The sequence below is a fragment of the Magallana gigas genome, chromosome 9 (genome assembly GCF_963853765.1).
Source record: "Magallana gigas chromosome 9, xbMagGiga1.1, whole genome shotgun sequence".
Lineage (NCBI taxonomy): Eukaryota > Metazoa > Mollusca > Bivalvia > Ostreida > Ostreidae > Magallana > Magallana gigas.
Genome location: NC_088861.1, coordinates 44095672 through 44117543, shown reverse-complemented (window position 1 = coordinate 44117543; position 21872 = coordinate 44095672). Strand labels below are relative to the sequence as shown.

The window sequence follows — 21872 nt, the reverse complement described above, 5'->3', positions numbered from 1 at the left end:
TATAACGAATTATAGTTACAGCATATATTTTTTTTTCATCATTTGTCCACTTTAAATCATATAAAACAAGTTAATCGTGCACAAATGGTAAATTTTCTTTTACCTCAATATCCGTATTTGTCGTATTTTATTGCCCTATCCTAGACCTAAATCTGTAATTGAAGAATGTAACATAGAGAAGACGATAGGAAACAGACGTTAGCGTTCCATCAGGTTAATGGTCCTATCGATACTAAAGCATGGTGACCTTGTCATTGCAATGATTTATGCAAAGTGTTACTTGCATTTTTAAATTAATTTGACTTAGAAAAAAATACGCTTTTTCTCAGATTAAAGAAGTGCAATGCTTAGTATTGACAAATTAAAAGTTTGAGTTAGTTGATGTTCAGCTAGTGTTGTGAATATATCTTCTATTTTAAAATATTTATGACTTATATGCCGGACGATTATTATTTATTACATTTAGATAGCTTATATAAAGTTATAGATACTGATTTATTATACCTATATATATATATATTTATAATAGAAAAATAGATATAGATATATTAATTTATATATACCATATACTTTTCACATAAGTAATTCATTTTCACTTTAAAAAGATCAACAATTTTTTTTAAAGAAAAATTAGAAAAATTATTTTAAAAATTAACTAAATGTGATGTTTACTTTATATTGCAGGCTGAAGGCACGATTCAGAAACTTGAAGAGGAAATAGCGCAGCTGGAACTTTCCAAAAGAGAGCTTACCAGTCAGGTTCAACAATTAACGCAGGACCTGTATCAAACACACCAAAACCAGAACAGCGACTCAAACAAAGCTGAGATGCTTGTCAGTAAACTGAGGGGGACCGAAGAACGTCTGGAAGAAATGAAATCCCAAAACATTCAGCTTCAGAAGTCAGTTTCGGAGATGAATGAAAGCATCAGTCTTGCCAACTCAAAAGTAAGAGAGTATGAAGAATTGGTAAAGAAAAATGGTAACATTATTGAAGAATTGACGTTACAAAAGGACAGTTTAATTAAGTCTTATGAAGAAGAGAAAGAAATTAGTAAAAATGCCATAGCAGATTATAAGAATCAGATACATCATTTAAAGCAATCGGAGGAAGAATTGAAAGCTAATTCAGAACAAAGTCGTTTGCGAATTGTTGAGTTGGAAAGTAACTGTTGTGAAGTAAATGCAGCATTTGAGAATTTAAAACTCCAATCTAATGAAAGTGCAAGCAGCCTGTCATCACAAATAGAAAAACTTATGAAGGATTTAGATAATCTACAACAGGTTGTACGTTCTCTTGAAAGTGAAAACAATTCTCTGGCAAGCGAGTTAAAACATACAAAGGAGAAAGTGAATATTCTTGAACATGACTATGTAGAATTGAATAATTCAAAATCCGAAGCAGAAGAACTTTCACGAACTATGGAAGAAAAAGAAAACATTTTATCCAGTTTAATTGAAAGCAAAGAGCATGAAGAAGGTTTGATGATAAAGAAAATGATCGAAAAAGATGAAAAAATATCGTCACTGTTGGAAAAATCACAAGAAATGGAAGAACGTTTCAATCGATTCATTCAAAACAACAATACTCTGGCAAACGAGTTGAAAGATGAGAAAGAGAAAGTTAAAGTACTTGAACTTGAATGCATAGAATTGAGAAAATCTAAAACAGAAGCAGACGAACTTGTAAGATCAATGGAAGAAAAAGAAAATATATTATCTAGCTTGGTTGGGAGCAAAGAAAATGAAGAAGAAATAATGTTAAAGAAAATAAAACAGAAAGACGAAAAAATATCATCGCTGCTAGAAAACTTGCAAGAAATGGAAGAACGTCTGAACCAACTTGTTCAGAACGAAGAAATTTTAGAAAACTTAAAAGAAACTTGTTTAAAACATGAACAGGAAATTGATTTGCTAAAAAAGCAACAAGAAGAAAAAGACTTAAATTTTCGTAAAGCTATAGCGACTGCTAAAAAGCTTAAATTTCAACTTCAGCAAGCAGCAAAATCAAAAGAAGACCTAGTGAGTGAAATATCAACGCTAAAAAGTGAAGTGGAGAAAAAAGATGCAAATGGTGTCAAGGATAATGATAATATTGTTGAAACAAGTGTCAAGGAACAGGTCCCCCTGGGATCTGAAGAGCTTCGTCTTAAAATCGAATCATATGAACAGCAAATCCAGGTTTTAGAAGAAAAATGTCGGAGCATGCAAGATTTTAAGCAAGAAATCGCAGAATATAAAACATTGTTGTCGTCAAGAGAGGAAGAAATTGCTATAATGAGAGAAGACTTGAAATTGAAAGAAAATATTGCAAGTTCAATACAAGCACAGCTGTGGGAAAAAGAAAAATGTCTAAATGATTTAGAAGCAGAAATAGAAATCTTGCGTACTCAGTATACGACAGAAAAAGACCGCTTGACAGAAAACATATTAAGAATAGAAACTCAGAAATCAGAAATGCAGTCAGAGATTGTAACACTGGAAGAACAAAAGCTGTCATTGCACAATGAACTTGCCCATAAATCCGAGGAGCTAGACACATTCATGGTAAATGCCAAACAGAACAGTCAAGCGAAAGAAAAAATAATTAACAATATGAAAGTTCAGCTTGAGATTTTGATGAATAAATCACAAGAAGAGAGTTCAATGGAGGAAGTGACACAGAAGCAGAAGGAAGTTGAGACCCAACTTGCTGAAAAGGAAGTGTCATTAAAAGAGAGTGAGGAACGAAACATCGAATTAAGCAATCTGTTACAGTCTTTACAACAAGAAGTAAGAAACAAAAGTGAACTGGCAAACACACTGCAGGAAACGTTGAAAGCAACAGAAATTGAAAAAGGCCAGTTGGATGAATTAAACCAGACAATCCATAAAGAAATTGATGTGCTCAATGAAAAAGTCTCCTCCATGTCAAATTCACTGGAACAAAAAGAGGATTTACTCTCCAGAGTGACAAACTTTGCAAAACAACATTATCAACGGATAATGCGCAGTGAATGTGTAACGGAAGACATTGAAGAAATATTTTTAGAATTACATAAATATACCGACCAAGAGTCAACTTCAAATAATCAAGCACAAGATATGGAAGAACTTGAAAAATCCCTTGCTTCGCTAGAAAAACAAAACAAAGAGGAAAAAGAAAAAGTGCAAAACTTGGAACAAAGCTATAATGCATTACTTGAGGAAAATTCTACGCTTACGGAACAACTATCAGCTATTAAAAATGACATTCAACAAGGTGCTGTACACAAAGAATCTTGGGATGACCTTGTCGGGCAATTAACTATTGCAAACGATGAGAGAAATGATTTGACGATGCAAATTCAGAATTTAACGACAGAACAAAATAAAGTTGTTGAAGAAAACAATTCCCTCAGAGACATCAATCATAAGCTATCAACTGAGAACAGAACACAATTGGAACAATTAAAGGACTTAACAAGCAAAAATATTGAATTAGAAAGTAAGCTGTCTGAAGCGAATAGATATCTTCAGGAAATGTCTGAGAAAGTAAATTTAAACGAGTCTTCTATGGCAAATATGACTTTGTCAATTGCAAGTCTTTCAGCTGAAAATGATAAACTGAAGGAGGAAAATACAAGGTTGAACTCATTAAGCAACGAATTTGAAAAGGATAAGGAAGAATATGAGAAGAAACACAACGCTATTGTTAGTGAAAATCAATTCCTTTTGTCAAAGATTAGCAATTTTACAGCGGATAGTGACAACATGGCAAAGCAAGAAATATTTAAAGCCACTGCAACACCTAAATTAACTACTAATTTCACGGACACAGAGGTTCTTAAAGAAAGCGAACATCTGAGAAAAAGTGGATTAGATAATATTAACACACAGGAAGAACTTGAAACTGCTAAAGAAAGATTGAAAATAATGGAAGAAGCACAAGAAAAAACAAATGAAAAATTAAAACTTTCTGAGACAAAGTGTGAGAAAATGCTCGTTAAATTGAAAGCATTTAAAACAAAGTGCGACAAGCTCCAAGAAGAGGTTAACAGTTTGAAAAAGGTAACTGAAGAAACTGGAAACTCACAAAAGACTCATGCAGAAGATTATTTATCCCGAGTTCAAGAATTAGAAGTAATGTGCTCAGAGAAAGATGAAAGCAACAATGTTCTTTCTTGTGAAATAAAAGAAATGAAAACGAAACTATCGGAATTGGAATCAGCAAAAGAAGTTCAACATAGTATAGAGGAGGAGTTGAAAGGCAAATTAAAAGCCTTGCAAGACGAACTGAATAAATCTTTTCAGGAGTTACAAGAAAGAGTTTTGAAACTTTCCTCAACCCAAGAAGATATCACGCATTTTAAGAATGAAATATCATCATTAGAAAACTTTGCAGAGAATCACAAGCAAAAAGAAATGGAACTTTTGGACAGAGTTTCTGAACTTCAAAGCAAATTAAATGATACTGAAGAATTGAAACCTCTGTTGGAAACCACAGAACGAAAACACGAGGAATCAGAAAGAAAACTGGAAGATAGTTTAATGCTTTGTGATTCTCTAGAAGTTGAAAATAAGAGTTATAAGGATATCATAGCGAAACTTAAAGAAAGCATCTCTAAGCTTGAACAGGAAAGAAGAAATGCTGAAGAAAAGCAATTGGAAAGAAAAACTCTTTTAGAAAAAATCGAAATGCTCGAAAGTGAACGGGATCAAATGCAAGATGAAATAGATGGTTATAGAGAGGACTTTAATGTATTAAAGGCCGAAAAGAACGAATTGAAAAACAAGTGTGAATCCATTCAGTCAAAACTAGATGATAGTTCAGATGAAAATAATAAGTTAAAAGAAAAAATTGGAGCCCTGGAGTGGAAAGTCGAGGAAATCGAATCTCTGGAAGAGGAACTTGAAGAAGTGAGGTCAGATCTTGATAAAAAGAAGCTAGAAATTAATCATATTATAAGAGAAAGAGACAATTTCCAGTCTGAGTTAGAGCAGATTTTGAACACTGGTAATAAAGGAGAGGACATCGAATCCATAAAACTTGAGCTTGAAAAGGTTTCGGAAAGAAATGAAAAATTAGGAGAAGAGTTAGAATCTTCTACAAAACAGAAAATCGCTATTACGAATGAAGTAGACCATCTTAAAGAGGAACTAAAAGTAGCAGCGGAAAAGGTTTCAATGTTTGAGGTTTTGCAACAAGAAAACGTAAAATTGAAAGCTGAGTTTGATAGAGAGACAAATAACGGTTTCAAAGAAACAAAAACTGTCTCTAATGAAAGTGCGGCAGAAAAAATAAAAGAGCTAGAAGAAGAGCTTGAGTTGATAAGAGAAGAGTTAAATGAAACTGTGTCTGAAAATGAAACTCTCAGAAGTAAGACGCAGGTGTCGGAATACAAAGCTCTTCTTTTTGACAAACTTCAGAGCGATTATGAAGCTTTGAAATCGGAAATGGAATCGTTAAAAGGAAATGTGGCACGAGAGACAAATGCTGAGTCTTTTGATACCCTGAAAGAAAAGTTGAATGAAAGGGAAAGTGAAGTCCAGCAGTTGAAATCGAAAATGTCCACGATGAATATTGAATCTTCTGTAAAAAAAGAAGATGTTATGCATGTTAGGTCAACACCGAGTGATCTTGAAAAAGAATTAAATGATAAACAAGATCAAATTGATTCTATATTAGAGGAACTCAGTGAGCTAACAACAGAGAATGACGTTTTAAATGGAGAAATAGCACATTTGAAGATTCAGAACAAAATGTATGATGAAGTTAAAAAAGAGTTCGGGTCTTTAAATGATCAAAATCATAAATTGCTGACCGAAAACAGTAAAATGGTTAAAACTATTGAGGAGCTTCACCAGAAAATGCTGAATGTAGGCAATCACGACGAGTCGTTTTTAAACGAAGAAAGAGAACACGTTGCACGAGAGAAAGACACTTTATTACAGAACATAAAACAACTAGAGAAAAATTGCGAAGAACTTGGCCAGAAAAATTCGAACTTAAGTCTGGAGCTTCTCGCTAACGAAGGTTTAATACAACAGCTAAGGTTTGATAATGAGACAATGAGAGCCCAGCTAGGCATTGATCAGAGTGGGCAAATTCAAATGGAAAATTTCCATGATGACTATCAACGTCTTCAAGGACAGTTTTCAACAGCAATGGATCAGAAAAACAAGGCACAATCTGAACTTAACCAGATGGCTCATAGACTACAACAGAGAGATGCAAGATGTCAGCAGCTGGCAATGCAGGTAAGAAGGAACCAAAGCAACATTTTATTGTTGACTTTGTTTTAAGAGGGCTCGCTGTCGTGGCCAATTTTAGACTGTTTATATCTCATATGAAATATATAGAAATATGCCCAATTTCAAAAAGTAAAATTTTTGGATTTTTTCTTGACTACTTAATAATTTATAGCCCAACCAAATCATATCCAAAAATTATATATAAATCTGATGGTTAATTTGTTGAACATTGAGCCTCCTTTAGAGTATATTTTTTAAATTTTTACTGTCGGAGTTTTATCGTTAGAAATAATGTGTTAAAGATAATTGATAACTACGCAGTGTGTAACTATTTAAGGTGAATTTTATTAGTTAAAGTGCAGTGGATGTTAGAATAAATACATTGCTGGTTATAAGATAGATATTTTGTTGAGTGTATTAATTGGAATTACAGGTAAGTCAATTGGCCGAAGACAGAAGCTATCTCAACATTCAGTTAGGAAACCTGTCAAAGTCTTTGAGGGAAAAAGAAACTGAGCTGGCAACACTGCAGCAACAGTATAGGATACTTTACCAAACACACCTGTCATTGCAAACTAAGGTAACGTTGTGCTTGTTATACATTTTTTTCTACTTTTGCTAAGTGTTTAATAGAATTTGTGCTTTTGCAATTTTGAAAAATTTATCAATTTGTGATTTGGCAATTTAGAATAGTTTATCAAGCATTTTTTACAAACTTTTAGCTGCTTGAGTCAGAGACAAAAACCATTAACATCGCCATGCAGAGAGCATCGTCCGTGGAAATAGCAGAGGCTTCTGAGAAGCCGATAATTCCCGAGAAAACACGGGTAACAATGACATCTGCCGAGACATCAGAAGCAGATGAAATAAAACTTCTACGTTCCAAGTAAAATGCTTTGTTTGATATATTGAGCCAATACTATAATCTAATACACTGAATTTATTTAAACATTTTATTTCTACTGCCATATTATGATATAAATTTAGATTAATAATGTGTTATTTTGTTGATAGATTATCATTTAAACAATCATTTTATTAATGTTTTAATTGTAATTAATGGTGAAAATATGTTATTAAAAGATGGCTTTTTATCAATCGCTAGGCTGCAAGAGACAGAACTGGTGCGAGAGCGACTAAATGATCAACATTTGGCACTTGAGAAATCCCTTAGAATGGAACAGGAACAACGCCAACAGCTGGAGGAAACCCTCAACACAATGCAGGAGCAGGCCAGGCTGACTGCAGAAAATAGAGAGGTAAGTAGACACGTTCAACGTTGTGGGCTGTGTGCTGTGCAAGTGTTAATGAATTTTTATTCTTAATAAAATTTGCTTGTTTGAATATGTTTGCACTGTTTCAATATCTGTCAATTTTAAAAAGCAATAAAGTTAGTTTGCAAATGTTTAAAGTACAACGTAGAGGAATGAAATGATGAATCACTCGACTTTTTTCCATATTAGTTCCAAATTCAAATGGAGGAAGAAGACGACAGGATCCTGGAGAGCAGTCCCATGCTAAGTAAGCTGATTTTCTCTTACTTTCTCAATATATGAAATTTTAACATAGAGAAAGAATCACTCGTTCGCTAGAAGTATATAAAATACATTTTATGCACATTATTGCAGAAAGGTTTATGGAGAAAAAAAGAAGTCTGAAGTAAAAGTCTTTTTTGAAAGGAAACATTTTGTCAAATAATGATCTTTTTTGTAGTGAGAAGCGAGGCGGGTTATACACAGAGAGTATGCAACTGGTTAAGGGTTCGTCGGTAAGTTTGATTAAATTGTTTTTGCCAATATAAATTAAAGACATGCTAGTAATAACGTGCCTGAAATCTGTGCTGATTTGTTTTTAAAAATGATTCTAATTTCCAGGAACTTAAATTAATATTATTCAAAATATCTCACCCATACTCGTATATGTTATTCTATTGAATAGTTAAATTTGCAATCAAGGTCCTGTTGTAAAGGCACACTTTCTGTTAAAGTGTTTTCCCGTAGTTTGTTCAGCATGTTGGTGAAAGTTTGACAATCTGTTGTAACATATGTACTTCAGGGAATACCTCTGCTTTTCCAGCCGAAATCTAAATCGCGTGATGCGCATGCGCCCTGGAATCCGGAAGATAATTTGGGGATACTTCATTCTTCTTCACATCCTGGTCTTTGGTTGTATGTTTGGATTATTATGATGGACCATCCGATTGAAGAGACAATTTAAATCATACAATTAGTTTTTCGTTAACATCTTTGATTTGTATATATGTGTATAAGGTTTGTCAAGAAATTATTTATCAGTATAATTTGCCTTAGTGTAGGCAAATTGTGCATTGCATGTTATAAATATGTCGTATTTCTCTTGCTCTGAGGCATTGACAATCTTGTAAAATATGAATATTTTACAATCCTTTATTACTTATGTCAATGCATTGCCCAAATTTTGTTTTATAATTGTCATTCCAAACTAGCATCTAAACATATCGTGTGTAAAAACATATTTTGTAGATATAATTGTACACTGTGTTCCGGCATTCCATTATCATTCTTTTGTTTATTCTTGTTCATATTAGATGTGTTTTAATGTAAATTATGATTCGAGTTAAAGTGTAAATATGTAAATTACCTTTGTTTTCTTATCCTGGAATTCAGATTGTTAATGTCTTATTGCATTTGTTTCTTAGGATTTTCTATATATTTAGTGGGGAGATTCGAGTCTCACTGCTAAGCATTGCATATCATAAGAACGATGCCATTATGTGATATAAATTATTTTTGCATGAATAAATTGGTTAGTTGTTTTTTTTTAATTTTGATATGATAACGTTTATAAATTTGTTAAAATTAGGAGCAGATATTTGACCATACCAAATGCAGTCCTTTAATTGGACAACAGGTATGATGATAACCAGTTGCAGCATTTTGGATATCCCCTTTCTATTTTAGCCAATTTTAAGTCAAAAGCAATTGTTATATTTAACTTTTAGGTCACATGCAGGTGATTATAACTTTTTTTGGTTTAGAGTATTCGATATCAGCCAATCAGAGAGCAATGAATGTTTAAATTATATGATAGACTTGTATATCACATACAATGCAAGTACAAATTAAATTCATTCCGAAGGACCCCAAAACAACACTTTCTTGGTATGTTTACATTGCCTTTCATAATGCAAATTAATGGATACCACATCCACTCGGTGTTGATTTGTTTTTGCAATTAATAGTAACATCTGCAAATATGTTCCCTTAAATGAACCTATAGAAGAGCGCAAACGTTAATTCTGTAAATTTTTCATGACGTCACAATAATTACCGCCCGGGCTTATCGCTAAATGGTTGCATTATTTTAAACATTAAAACACAATTATTTTAATTATTCTTTTTCAAACATAAATATAAAGAAAACAGCAATATTGAAAATCTCACGGGGATATGAATTTGGTAGTAACGTGGTCAAATCCTCTGAAAAGTCCTTCGGGCTTCACAGGATTTGATCATCCGACCGGACAAGTTTGTATCCTGGTGAACCTTTTGATGTATATATCTTAAATGAATTATTTTTTCAGTTTTCGTAACATTGATAAAATGTCCATGGGTACTTTTTTCACTGCAATAAGATATCCTTATATAAAACTACAAAAACGTTCATTTCTGTTTGAAAAATTCAGAAGGAGGTCATTTTTCTACGTCACAATGATCAACACACAAGTTCATCATTTAATTGTTGCATTGTTTCAGACATAAAAGCACAGTTTTGTTATTAAATTATAGCGATTAAACTTTCTCAAACGTTACTATAAGTAATACAGAACTTAAAATGCTTAAAGGTTTACCGGGATATGAATTTGTTGGTACGTGATCGAATCTTATGAGAAGCATATTGAGTTGTAACGGATTTGGCAACGTGACAAAAAAGTTTATAGGTAAGGAATGAGAAATAATTCTCTGAATATTATGATGTGATAATTTCGGTTGGAACGTGATCAAATCCAATAAAGCCCGAAGGTCTTTATGATAGATTTGATCCCGCCCGGACCGAAATTATCACCTCATTATATTCAAAGAATGATTCCTTATTACTTATATTTATATAATTTTATGCCACTGTACGATTATATAGTTTAACTAGAGACGAGCTCGTTGCAAGCAACGATTAGGTTTTCTGTCGTAGCTGCGTCATACTTGTGACGTATTACAAAAAATTGATAGCTGACCATAGTACAATATTAGATGTGTAAACACTGCTAAACAAAATATTATATTTCTGTGACCGCATAGATTTTACGGTGATAGAGAATTCGTCTGGATCTGCATCGGTCGTGTGCAGTACGAACCGGGTGTGGGAATGTTGGCGTAAAGTGTATAAGGTAAAAGGTTGGGGCGCGCTGTGGGCCGTGAGCTAAAACGAAGGGTAGGTTTGCCGTATTCCCGAAGGTCCACCAGTATACAGTTCCAGAGAAATAAACAGGCAATTGGTGCAGGATTCCACATTATTGGACGAGACTCAACGATGGCAACATTATAACAATTTAACAGACAGACATGTTACAAACAAGTCGGATATGGTCAGAAGTGGCCTCCGGACTCAAGACTCTGGGAGAGTCGGACGTGACCGAGGCTGGCCGCCGTATTCCAGACTGCGCATTGAAAATTGTACATAACTATTTATAAGAATTTTAACAATGAGTATAAATTGACAGGTAATGATATATTAAGTAAGCTGAGTGAAAAGTTCACAGATATAAAATAATTAAATAAACTCAATGAGTCTTTGATGTCCAAGGAATGAAAATCTGATAATTGCACAATGTTGTTTTAAGAGATTAACAGTCCTTGAGACATGAAACTATGTCTCTTTGAAATCACATATAAGGTCTGAAAAGTGTCATTCACTAAATAAAAAAGTAACTATGTAAGAAATAAACTGTGAGAAAAAATTACGAAACAGATGTTGAATTTTACAAGTAAAGTAAAAAAAAATATATAATTGAACAGTGCATTTTGCACGATGATACTACATGTTTATAAGCAAATACAGAACTTAACACGTTGTCTCTAGTTTGATTCGCCGCATTTTATTCACAGAGTGGGACTGTGGTTATGCCCGGTACGAAGGTAAAAAGACCATTGGCAAACGTTTTACACGCATTTTTATCGAACGCAAGCGCCAATGAATCTCTTAGTATATATGCGGAGATCCTGGAAATTTTACAAGGGGTTTTGAAGAATAATTTTGTATTTCGAGGAGGGGAAACATGCGCGGATCAGAAAATGTTTCCGGGGTGGGGGTTGAAAAGTCAGACGGTTATTTGATTTTGCCAAGGGATGTCCGAGGCATATTTGGTAAGTTTATAATGTACACGTAATTGAAAGAAATTTCGCTGGGGGGGGGGGGGGGGGGTCTGGAACCCTTCCCCTTCTAGATCCGCGCACGGAGAAGACCGATGCCGGTAATTTTACTGTAATTTTAACCGTTTTTATTTAATTATTCATGTTCATTACTATCAGAAAACCAATATTACCTTTGAAAGAAGTTAAAACTTAAGATACGAACCATTTAGTCTCGGTGAGTATTGCGTCCGCGTACGAACATAATGGCAATTTTCAAGAAATTCGGATGGACGATCTGTGCCCTAAGTCGTCCATCCGATTCTTGTTCTGACTAAAAGCTACAGACCTGCAGTTAGAGATTGTCAAACTCTTATTGATAATGTCAATTTGTTTGTCTCAAAGAATCATTTTTTAAATCAATAAAGTTTTACCTTAAAAAAAAAGAAATCGGGCACAGTTTTCAATGTTAGCATTTTACAATTTTATGGTCTAATAAAATTTCAAGAAACAACTCTTCATTGCTTTATCCGAAATACTGCATGAAAAATTTTTACATCGCATTTTTTAAAATTACAAAATGATATTCAAAATGAACTTGGCTTAACCGCTAACAAACAGGCATAAAGAGAGACTGAGAACCAATTTCTTCTCTCTTTTTTTACATCAAAAGAAATTCAAAAATAAATCAAAATATATTCTACAAAAAATGAACCGAACTGACAACAATTGTTTCTGCAAATACTGACTATAAATGACGAAAACATTAAATTGAATACTATAGAAGGATTCAAAATTAATTTCTTTACAACTTTGCTTCAATAATGCATTAGAAATGTTTATTCCTTTTTAAGTTATTGACAAGAAACTTTGGACGCCTCTAACTCCCTAATTATAAGGGCCAGCCCCTTTTTCGGTATACCGAATGAAAGGTCTGGGTAAGACCTAGAACTTTTAAAATACATGTTATAACAAATTTTTATCAGGTAGAAAACTAACACGGAAAATACGCGATTTTTTTAAATTTTTTTTCTTACCTTTGTTTCAACATCTATACCACCCCTTTTATTTGCATTTAAATAATAAATAAAATATATCTCGCACAAATTCAATGTATTAGCTTCCAAACCAGCCCATCTTTGAGACTCTGCCAGTCATCGTTAAAGCTAAACCCCCTGGACAAAAGAAGTCGTTAAATTTTACTTAAAGGGTAATAACTCAAAACCGGATAGGGATTTTCCTCAACTAAAATATGCAACGACAACATCACGCGGCATGTTATCAGTCCTGAAAATTTCAAAACAATCGGTGAACATACGAGCGAGATATTAAGGATCAAATTTGGCGTCTAGAAGGAAAAAAATAAGAAATTTGAATTTTTTTCGGAATAATAGCAAGGTTTTCCGCTCTGAGCGGAAAACCTTAAAAATATAAATAAACAACCCCCGCTGGCGCCTGAATTATACGTCATTTATCATGGGTTTTATAGTACTAGATCGATACCTGGTGTTATCACATGCAAAGACGCTGGAAAATGGGAATATTGCAGTTTACTTGTAAACATTGCCATGTATTAAAAAAAACTCGCACATATTTAGGGTTATGCATTACTGGAAACAAAATAAAAAGACAAAGTAAACGCAATATAATTTTCAGGTTGGCTTATTTTCATAATTTCCATCACAGAAACTCCTCCCCTATCTATCCAAAATAACTACAACACAAAGAATGAAAACAAAAACAAAACATACATATAAAATGATAATTATAAAAGTTAGATTCATTTGGACAAGCAAATCTGTGTTCAGAAACCTCTGTTTAGAAAACTGTGACAGTCTTATTCAAAACAACATTGAACTATACTTACTGATACGCTACATGTATCAAACTAAAAAAGGAAATTCGAACTATAATATTTTCCTGTTTTCGTATTTGTGTGTCTGGCTGTCCAACATGGAGTCCGAGACTGATTTGGTTGTATGCTGCACAATTTGTTTATTGTTGGCATCCATTGTTCTGCAAAAATGTGGGTTTTTCACCATACTGGATAAAGCACAATGCAACTTCACCATGTTTTAGAGGAGTTGTTTACAACTCGGATTGCCCATATAGTGTTGAAGGTAGAAATATACTGTAAATTCCTAAGTAAACGCGAGGAATTAACTACCGCGTAAAATCGCGAGAAGCATCCTTCGCAGATTTTAAAATCTCGCCTTTATTTTCTAAGAGTTGAAAACTATAATAAATAAGGAGAAAGGTTCAACGTTCGCGATTTTATATTCTCGCAATTTGATACAAACCAGCGGGATCGCGGAATTAAGTACTCGCGTTATATAAGGAATCTACAGTACTCAAAATATTCAAAATATCTGCTCATTGTAAGATTTTGTTAAAGAACAAGTGCACTGAAGCTATAGAGAATGGGCCCTTTTTCAGTGCCGTTTATATGTAGAAAATATCATCAAATTGCTTTTTTCTCATAATAGTTAAGCACTCATGGATACTTCTGATTTATATGCACGCTTAAATTTACCAAAATTAGAATACAATTTAAAAAATTGAGGATTTTTAAATGCCTATAAATAATCCAAATCCGGAAAAATCGAACCGAACCTACTTGAATTGTGTCTATTTAAATCAGAGGGAGGAGACATTTAAATCAACATTGCTCTGTTGGTGGATCGATTGGCGCGTTTGCTGAATTATACTTTATGTATTATTTTACGTCTGGAAAAAAATCGAATGAAGCTTTGAAGTTGCATATTACCATAGTGACAAACAAATATTCCTGACCATACAAAGATGAAGGAAAGCGATCTCACACCTCACAGCCTACTCAATATTCAGGGTCATGAACCCTGGGGAGCATTCATTATTGTCCCCAAGAGAGACAACTCTTGAAAACATGCATTAACTATAGTCCGTTTCTTAAAGGGGCATGGTCACGATTTTGGTCAAAAATTATTTTTTCGATTTTAATGTTTACAATGCTTCAGTAAGGCATTTTAATAGGCAACCAAAATGTGAGTGTCATTTGATGAGTTATAAGCGAGTTACAAAGCTTACAATTCTTCGCTATGTAAACAAAGCGTTTTTTTACATTTTGAATGTTGAAGTAAAAATTCCAGTTTTAGACCCAAAATAAAGGTATTAATCGTTAGGAACTATTTATTTATGCTTTAAATGAATAATAAGATAGACAAACCAGCTTTAAAAAGATTTTTTACTGGTATATTGAACCTAGGTAAACAAAAACAGGGCACGATCCTTGTTTACATGGCGAAGAATTGTGAGTTCTGTATCTTGCTTAAAACTCAATGACTGGCACCCAAATTTTATTTGGTAATTAGAAATGCATTCCTAAAGCATTGCAAATAATAAAAACAGAAAAATAAAATTTGACCAAAATCGTGACCATGCCCATTTAATCTTATTAAAATAAATAAATTGATAAAAGTTTTCAAAGTATTTTAATTATAAATAAATTAATACATATTACAATGAGTAAAAGGCATGAAAAAGGCATGAAAGAAGTACATTTATTCATCAAATATAGTAGGCGGTACATGTACCTGGTGAATATTAAATGTATATTGCTTGTAGGTACATGTACATAAATCTACACAACTACATTCAATTAATACACTGTGTTATGTAAACTGAAAAAAAATACACAGGTTGTAAGTCTAGAGATCTTTTTTAAAATGAATTTTCTTAAAATGAAAAATAAATTAATGAAATTGCATATATCATTCTAAAAAAATCATTATACTAATAGACACGAAGTTCAACATAAATAAAGTGATACATTAGATGAATAGGATATAATGTACAGCAATTTAAGATTTAGATGTCATTTTTCATATGAAAGGTAATTAAAACTCCATACCATTTAAACAATGAAAAGAATGTGTTTTATTGGTGTAAGTTTCATTCAAATGTTGCTTTTTTTTTTTTATTAATAATATCATTTATGATCACATCGAATCAGTTTACCTTCTTTTCTATGAATCATTTTCTCAAAGAAGTGTTATTTTCATACTTTATATTATTTTTAAACAAACATAAGACTCGAGCTTTGTTTACATAACAATAAATTCTTACCCCTGTATCTCTTTTATAACTTGACTTCTAACATTCAAATTATGGTCAATTATTCAAAATGCGCAAGTATATCATTTTATGCATAAAGAAATTGAAATCAAAATTTTGATCTAAAATCGTGTCCAAGTCCCTATAAAAAAAACTTGTATAGAATAGTAAGGCTAAATTCCAATTAAAAAAAAATAGCTGTTTCCAAAAATGTTACATGTATATGAATATGTTATATAAAAACATATGTTAGATGGATGGGTAGGAAAAATACAAATTAAGTGCACTCCATAAAAAGTTTGCTGGTATTCATTATGTGAACACAATTCATCCAGTAACATGTAAAGTTATGCAACATAAATAAGAATGTTATGAATGATGTGTATAGAACAAATTCTTCTGTGGTTGGCTCCATAAATCTTGAAAAGATGGTGTGAGTTGGTAAAAAGGCAGAATAAGGTTCCATTCTAATCCTCATGCATTCCATTCAAGAAATATTCATTAATGTCATGGTCTGGAAACTAAAATAGAATAAACATAAAGTGTTAAGAGAATTACATGTAATTTTGCAAACATTGTGCATGCACTCATCAAATACTTACATGTATATATTCAATGACGTTATTTATGGAATGTGCAATTACTAACAATGTAATCTTTTCTAATATTGTACATACATGTATTACATCATTTTGCCACTAATTTTAAACCCAGCTGACAGTTTCTTTTTGTTATATATAGAGCGTCAAAAGATAGTTGCATCATGTGCATGTACTTTCAGTAATTTTAAAAGCCGTAAAAACATTTCAGTACTACAAAACACTTTAAATTTGTCAAATGATTTTACAAATGTAATATGTACTAATACACCAGTAAGTCATAAGTGATATATACTTTTTAAAGCAGTACAATGTATCACTTATAAGACAACATCAGGAAACCTGGCTCAATCAATTCTGCACACACATGATAAATGGAATGAATGTGTAACTTCAATGGTGTAACTTCAAAGATATTTAGATATCCAGTGGACAGAAAGATATTAAATATATTAAACAAAGATCTAAGTCACAAACACTTATGTAACACTTATGTAACATATGATTGTCTGTATGAGTTTCAACTATCAACATTCTATGTACACCAAAATATGATTGCGTCAATAACAAAAACTAATCTGAAAAACATATTTCCAGCATAAGAAATTCATGGGATTTCTGCAAATCCCATTTTCTCAGAGAGTGTAAAACACATCTCTTAAAGTTTATAATATTTTCAAACTCCTGATATTCCTTTCAGAGGTTCCCACCCCTTAAAATACAGATAATCAAGCATATTTGCAACAAGATGCCCATATAAACCTTTCCCTTTTACACAAGACATTGTAGCTATTTAGATGACCTTGCTTAGCTTTCAATCATCTTAAACCAAATATATCTACATATGGAAGACAAGTTGTAAGTTTATTACATGACAAAGAAGTACCTTCTGGGCTTCAGCAGACATGACTGGGTCATTAGCAATATCAAATTGACAATATTTTCTATATTCCCGATCTTCAGATCATCTGGAAGCCGCAGGTAAATCTGTAGATTAGAAGAAAAAAGATACACTAGCTATCATTACAAAACTAAATGCTGTCATTATCAAAACAAAAGGGTGTGTCCTAGATTACACTTTTTATGGGCACATGCAGTATCTGAGACATGGTCAAAACATTACCATGATAACAGCTATAACAACTCATTAAGTGGGAAATGACATATAACTATAAAATTTGTTATGGCTTTTCATACTCTCTCTCTCTCTCTCTCTCTCTCTCTTTCTCTCTCTCTCTCTCTCTCTCTCTCTCTCTCTCTCTCTCTCTCTCTCTCTCTCCATGATCTCTCTCAACATCTTTGTCAGCAATATTTCTAGTGCAATGTGGCATTATTGAAATATATATATGGTTCAATCATGGAAGCAAGACAATCAATAACAATTACATGTACATGTACACTGTAAATACTTTCTCTCTCTCTCTCTCTCTCTCTCTCTCTCTGAGTCTATCTCTCTCTCATACTCTCAATCGTATAATGTTATATTTACATAACAAATGCAGACCCTTGATTCATAAACACTCTCATCGTTAATAGATAAATAAGACATAAAGTTAACAGTTTGAATGAGATACAGATATCAAAACCACATGTACAGTGTATACATTGTACGTGTCGAGGAAATTCTGTATGGAAATGACTGAAAGCATGATTGATACAAACTCAATATTCTAGGAAAAACATACAATATTTTTTAACGTATGCTACATAACAATATGTGTAAAAACTGACTATAATACACCTGCATTTACATTTCATACTAAAACATGTCTTTCAAGTCACATTTCATCAACGACCATTAATTATCGACATTTTTGTAACATGTGTACTAGACTTAATGCATTGTAGGCTTTTAAAAGAGTTTTTGAGTAGTTTAACAATGTAAGTAAGTATGTTCTTACCGACGAATGACTACTCCTTAGCACGTTTTAGATTGTTGACAAAATCGAGGATTGCTGTTCAGACTGTTTCATGCTGAACAAAATTTAACGAGATAAGGCTAATCACCCCAAACTTCGACTTCACATTAATAAACAATTCTTCTGCAACTTTAAATAATTTAAAACTTGCCAATATAAGAAACAAAAACTTTTACTTTCTTTTTCCATTTATACTCCTCTCTCGATTTTCACGAGTATGAGACTGGTCTCGTTAAAATCCCGAAATCTACGAAGTTTTGACTTTCTCGGGTTTTTTCATTCTTTCGTGAATATAAAAACCAGAAAGGTCCCGATTATGCTAATAAGGCTGTGAGGTGTGCTTACAGCCATGTCTACCATATTTCTTCTGCTGTAGCAGAAATGATGACGATGTAAACGAAGAGACAAGTTGCTGCAAAACACTTGGCGGGTGAATTGTTTTTGTTTAACTACTTGCAGGTTTAAAGTTTTTTTAAAAAAAATTTATAACATTAATCATTTTTGCCAATGATTAAAAAAATGATTAATGATTGAGTTTGCAATTATATACCAAAACAAAATGCTAAATGCGTGCAACGTTTGTATAACCTAAATGACTTGAAAAAATAAGAGCGCCGTGTTTGTTTAGTATGTTGCACATGCATTTAAAAATGAATAAACTAGTTTTTAGTTTAAGAAACAATAGAAACATGAAAATAGAAGCATGATTGTTGTTACTAACTTTGGCCACCACGATAAAGGATGGGCATTTTATCTTTGTTTGGCGGCCTCCTGTTATATTAAACTTCAGGTACTCTTATCTTAAGCCACACCACGCTTGTGACCCCGTAACACTTCCTTTTAGATAAATTGTTTCATATTAACTCTACCTACTTAGTTATTTCATTTTATTATTCTAATAGATTGCAATTATGCAAATATGCCAGAACAAGCTTAGATATATAACATTTTTGTTTTTTACTTATATAGATGATCGTTTGTTACTGCGTAATAAGATGTAATGACGGAGACAGTAGAAAAGAAGTGACACAATATGGAATCTATAATCAATCACTGAATATAGATACGGATTACCACCATCATGACGACTGTCACTGTTGAAGACGTATTTTAATATTCTAATGTCTAAAGATACTATATAAATGTATATACATGCATTGACATCATTTGTATTATCAACTTTGAAACTGTAATAAAATTAAATCCCTTTTCTATAAAAAATAAACGAACAATATAAGCTGATGACATAAAAAGTCATTTAAAAATGTTTATACATTTATATTGTTTAAAAAATTGCGCTTATAAAAAATTGGAAAAGATATATCTGAACATATATATGTATCACGGCATCGAAAATATTCATGTTATACGCGAGTAACAGAGATTGTCTCGAACATTTACATTTTTGCCTTTGAGCCATCCTTAAAGTTCCTAAAAATATTTTTTTAAAAAAGACTAGACTTTGACCCGTGCGTGCACGGGTTGACATTGCATATCGGACATTTACGAAATAGGTACATCGACACACTGTATTATTGACATTTACATAACAAAGCTATAAGCCTACAATAATGCTATTAATTTCACTACACTTTCCTAAGTTTGAATAATCTGTGTCTCAGAAAAGGCCCTCACCACAGTTGGAATGCCTCCCATATACCCGCAATGTAGCAGAAAATTGCAGAATCGCCCGGAAACGATGTTGGAGAAAGTTAATGAAGTTGCCTTGAAAATAATAGTCAAATTCATCACAACAAACCTTTTTCAGACTGCAAATACCTTTCAACTAAAAATTTTAATCCATAGAATGGAAGAATTCAACACCTTTTCAACAACGTACTCGTATTTTCTTTGTAAACCTGGGTCCGTTGGACATTATTTATTTCTACTATAAAACACGTCCTATCTTCACTCTCCTAACAAATATAATGCAACTTTTTTGCATGTAATCAAATATGTTTTGTCATCCCGAGGACACACATTTTTTAAAGGAATTTTCGTTGATTATTAATTAACGAAGCTTAACTGAAAAAAATGCTAATCTTCAAGTACCAATGATGTTTCAAAGACAGTATTCTTCCGATTTCTCGGTATCAAAGACAACAAATTCGAGTCTGTTATTTTGATATAGAAGTATAAATACAGTGTAAATGTATTGCTAGCCTCTTACGTATACCCTTTTATTCACCGTTTTATTTTCTTGTTACAATGACTTATAGTTATACATGATTAATATGTAAACTTACAATACCTCAATCTTAAACACCTTGATATGATAATAGTAGCATACATATGTGTATGGGGGTTTTGATGAGTTATTTATCGGTATGTTTTGCCATGGCTCAGGCAAAACGTGCATAGCATGTTGTCGTAATTGTCGTATTTGTTTAGTTCTAAGCATTGATAAATATTTTACGATGCTTCGCAACTAGATATTTTAAATGTAGCGTCCATAGTTTGTTTTTATAAAACACTGTGTTCCTACTTTCGAATTGTGTTTATTCTTGCAGATATGTGTGTTTTATGAAAACATGATTCATGCTTTAATAATATAAATATGTACATATCTTTATTTCCTTTTTATGCAATTCTGATTGTTGATGTCTCATTGCATTTGTTTCTTAGGAATTTCTGTGTTAAGTAGGGAAATCGAGTTAAGCAATGTAAATCATAAAAACAATGAAATAGTGATATATAAATTATTTTTTAACTCTGTTTTTCCTATTTTTACAGTATCTTCTTTACTATTACAATGTTATTTGTTTCCACTTCTACTTAACGGAACACAATTCAGACAAGACAAATAAGCAAAGAAAGCTTACTGCTAAACAGTCTATTTCAATTCCTGGAGGACAAGAACGGGTATAAAACACCCCTGGAATGCCATCACGAACTATGACTAGTAAGGAAGGACCAACGTTAGTATTTTTCTTTTTACAATGACAGCTATTTCCGAATAACTCATTCAGGAACAGTGTTGATTTCTTCAAGTCGATGATATGTGATCACCATTTGAAGCAACTAAATCTGATCCCATGGGTGTTAATTATCCTTCAGATTCTCAACAACAATTCACAGCCCCCATATCAATCTTCTGTACTGAATTAAAGTTTATGACCATAATCCATCAAAACGATAAAAATGTATCAGCCGCCGGAGTGTCCGTGCCGGAACCCGGGATTGAACCGGGGGCCTTTAGATCTTCAGTCTAACGCTCTCCCAACTGAGCTATTCCGGCTGATATCTAATTAAAAACAGAAGCAAAACGGATAAAAAAGATAATTCAATTGATTAAGATGTGTATTTGATAACAATACATTTTTATAAATATCTGGATGGATACTGGACTGTACGAGAAAAACATTCAAACACTCCCAACATTTTGTGATTTTATGAAATAGTTTCCTTCAGGGTTGCAGTGACCATTGCTAACATTAAACAGTATATCGAAAAGCAATGATGAGAAATAAAGTGAAACGTTCGTCTTGATCAAGAAAACGGAACAGAGTTGAGGTACAACAAATCAACAAGCTAAGAAATCAAACTGCTAATCAGTGTATTTCGATACCTAGAGAACAAGAACAGGCCTAGGCACACAATACTCCATGAATGTTCTATCACTTTATGACTATATTGTATAACTCTCCACAATCTTCTGTTTTTGTTAACTACTTTGGGTAAAAAAAAATATAATATGCCATTGAAAAAAATTCTTGCATCAATTT

General features: G+C 32.6%; 1 protein-coding gene, 1 long non-coding RNA gene and 1 other non-coding gene across 8 annotated transcripts in view; 1 reads left to right on the top strand and 2 right to left on the bottom strand.

Annotated features, from left to right (window-relative positions):
• LOC105329144 (golgin subfamily B member 1) overlaps positions 1-9016 on the top strand; it is a 40257-nt gene extending 31241 nt beyond the window's left edge. For 4 of the 5 annotated variants that reach the window (XM_066071391.1, XM_034477379.2, XM_066071388.1 and 1 more), the window contains 7 exons: positions 685-6219; positions 6647-6793; positions 6936-7099; positions 7319-7472; positions 7677-7734; positions 7927-7981; positions 8269-9016. In XM_066071391.1, coding sequence (XP_065927463.1) covers positions 685-6219; positions 6647-6793; positions 6936-7099; positions 7319-7472; positions 7677-7734; positions 7927-7981; positions 8269-8401 — 6246 coding nt within the window. In that variant the 3' untranslated portion in view covers positions 8402-9016. The remainder of the gene's footprint in view (positions 1-684; positions 6220-6646; positions 6794-6935; positions 7100-7318; positions 7473-7676; positions 7735-7926; positions 7982-8268) is intronic. The other variant, XM_066071389.1, reaches the window with a different exon arrangement.
• Positions 9017-14990: 5974 nt separating this feature from the next.
• Positions 14991-18287, bottom strand: LOC117691015 (uncharacterized). Of its 2 annotated transcripts, XR_010709321.1 has the most exons (3): positions 18130-18287; positions 17115-17215; positions 14991-16150 (listed from the first exon to the last, which is right to left on the bottom strand). It is a non-coding gene; the product is annotated as an uncharacterized lncRNA (long non-coding RNA). The 2 variants fall into 2 exon arrangements; XR_010709320.1 differs by having other exon boundaries at positions 17115-18287.
• A 3025-nt stretch (positions 18288-21312) lies between these two features.
• On the bottom strand, positions 21313-21385 carry Trnaf-gaa (transfer RNA phenylalanine (anticodon GAA)). The gene has a single exon. It is a non-coding gene; the product is annotated as a tRNA-Phe (tRNA).
• Between the last annotated feature and the right edge of the window lie 487 nt (positions 21386-21872).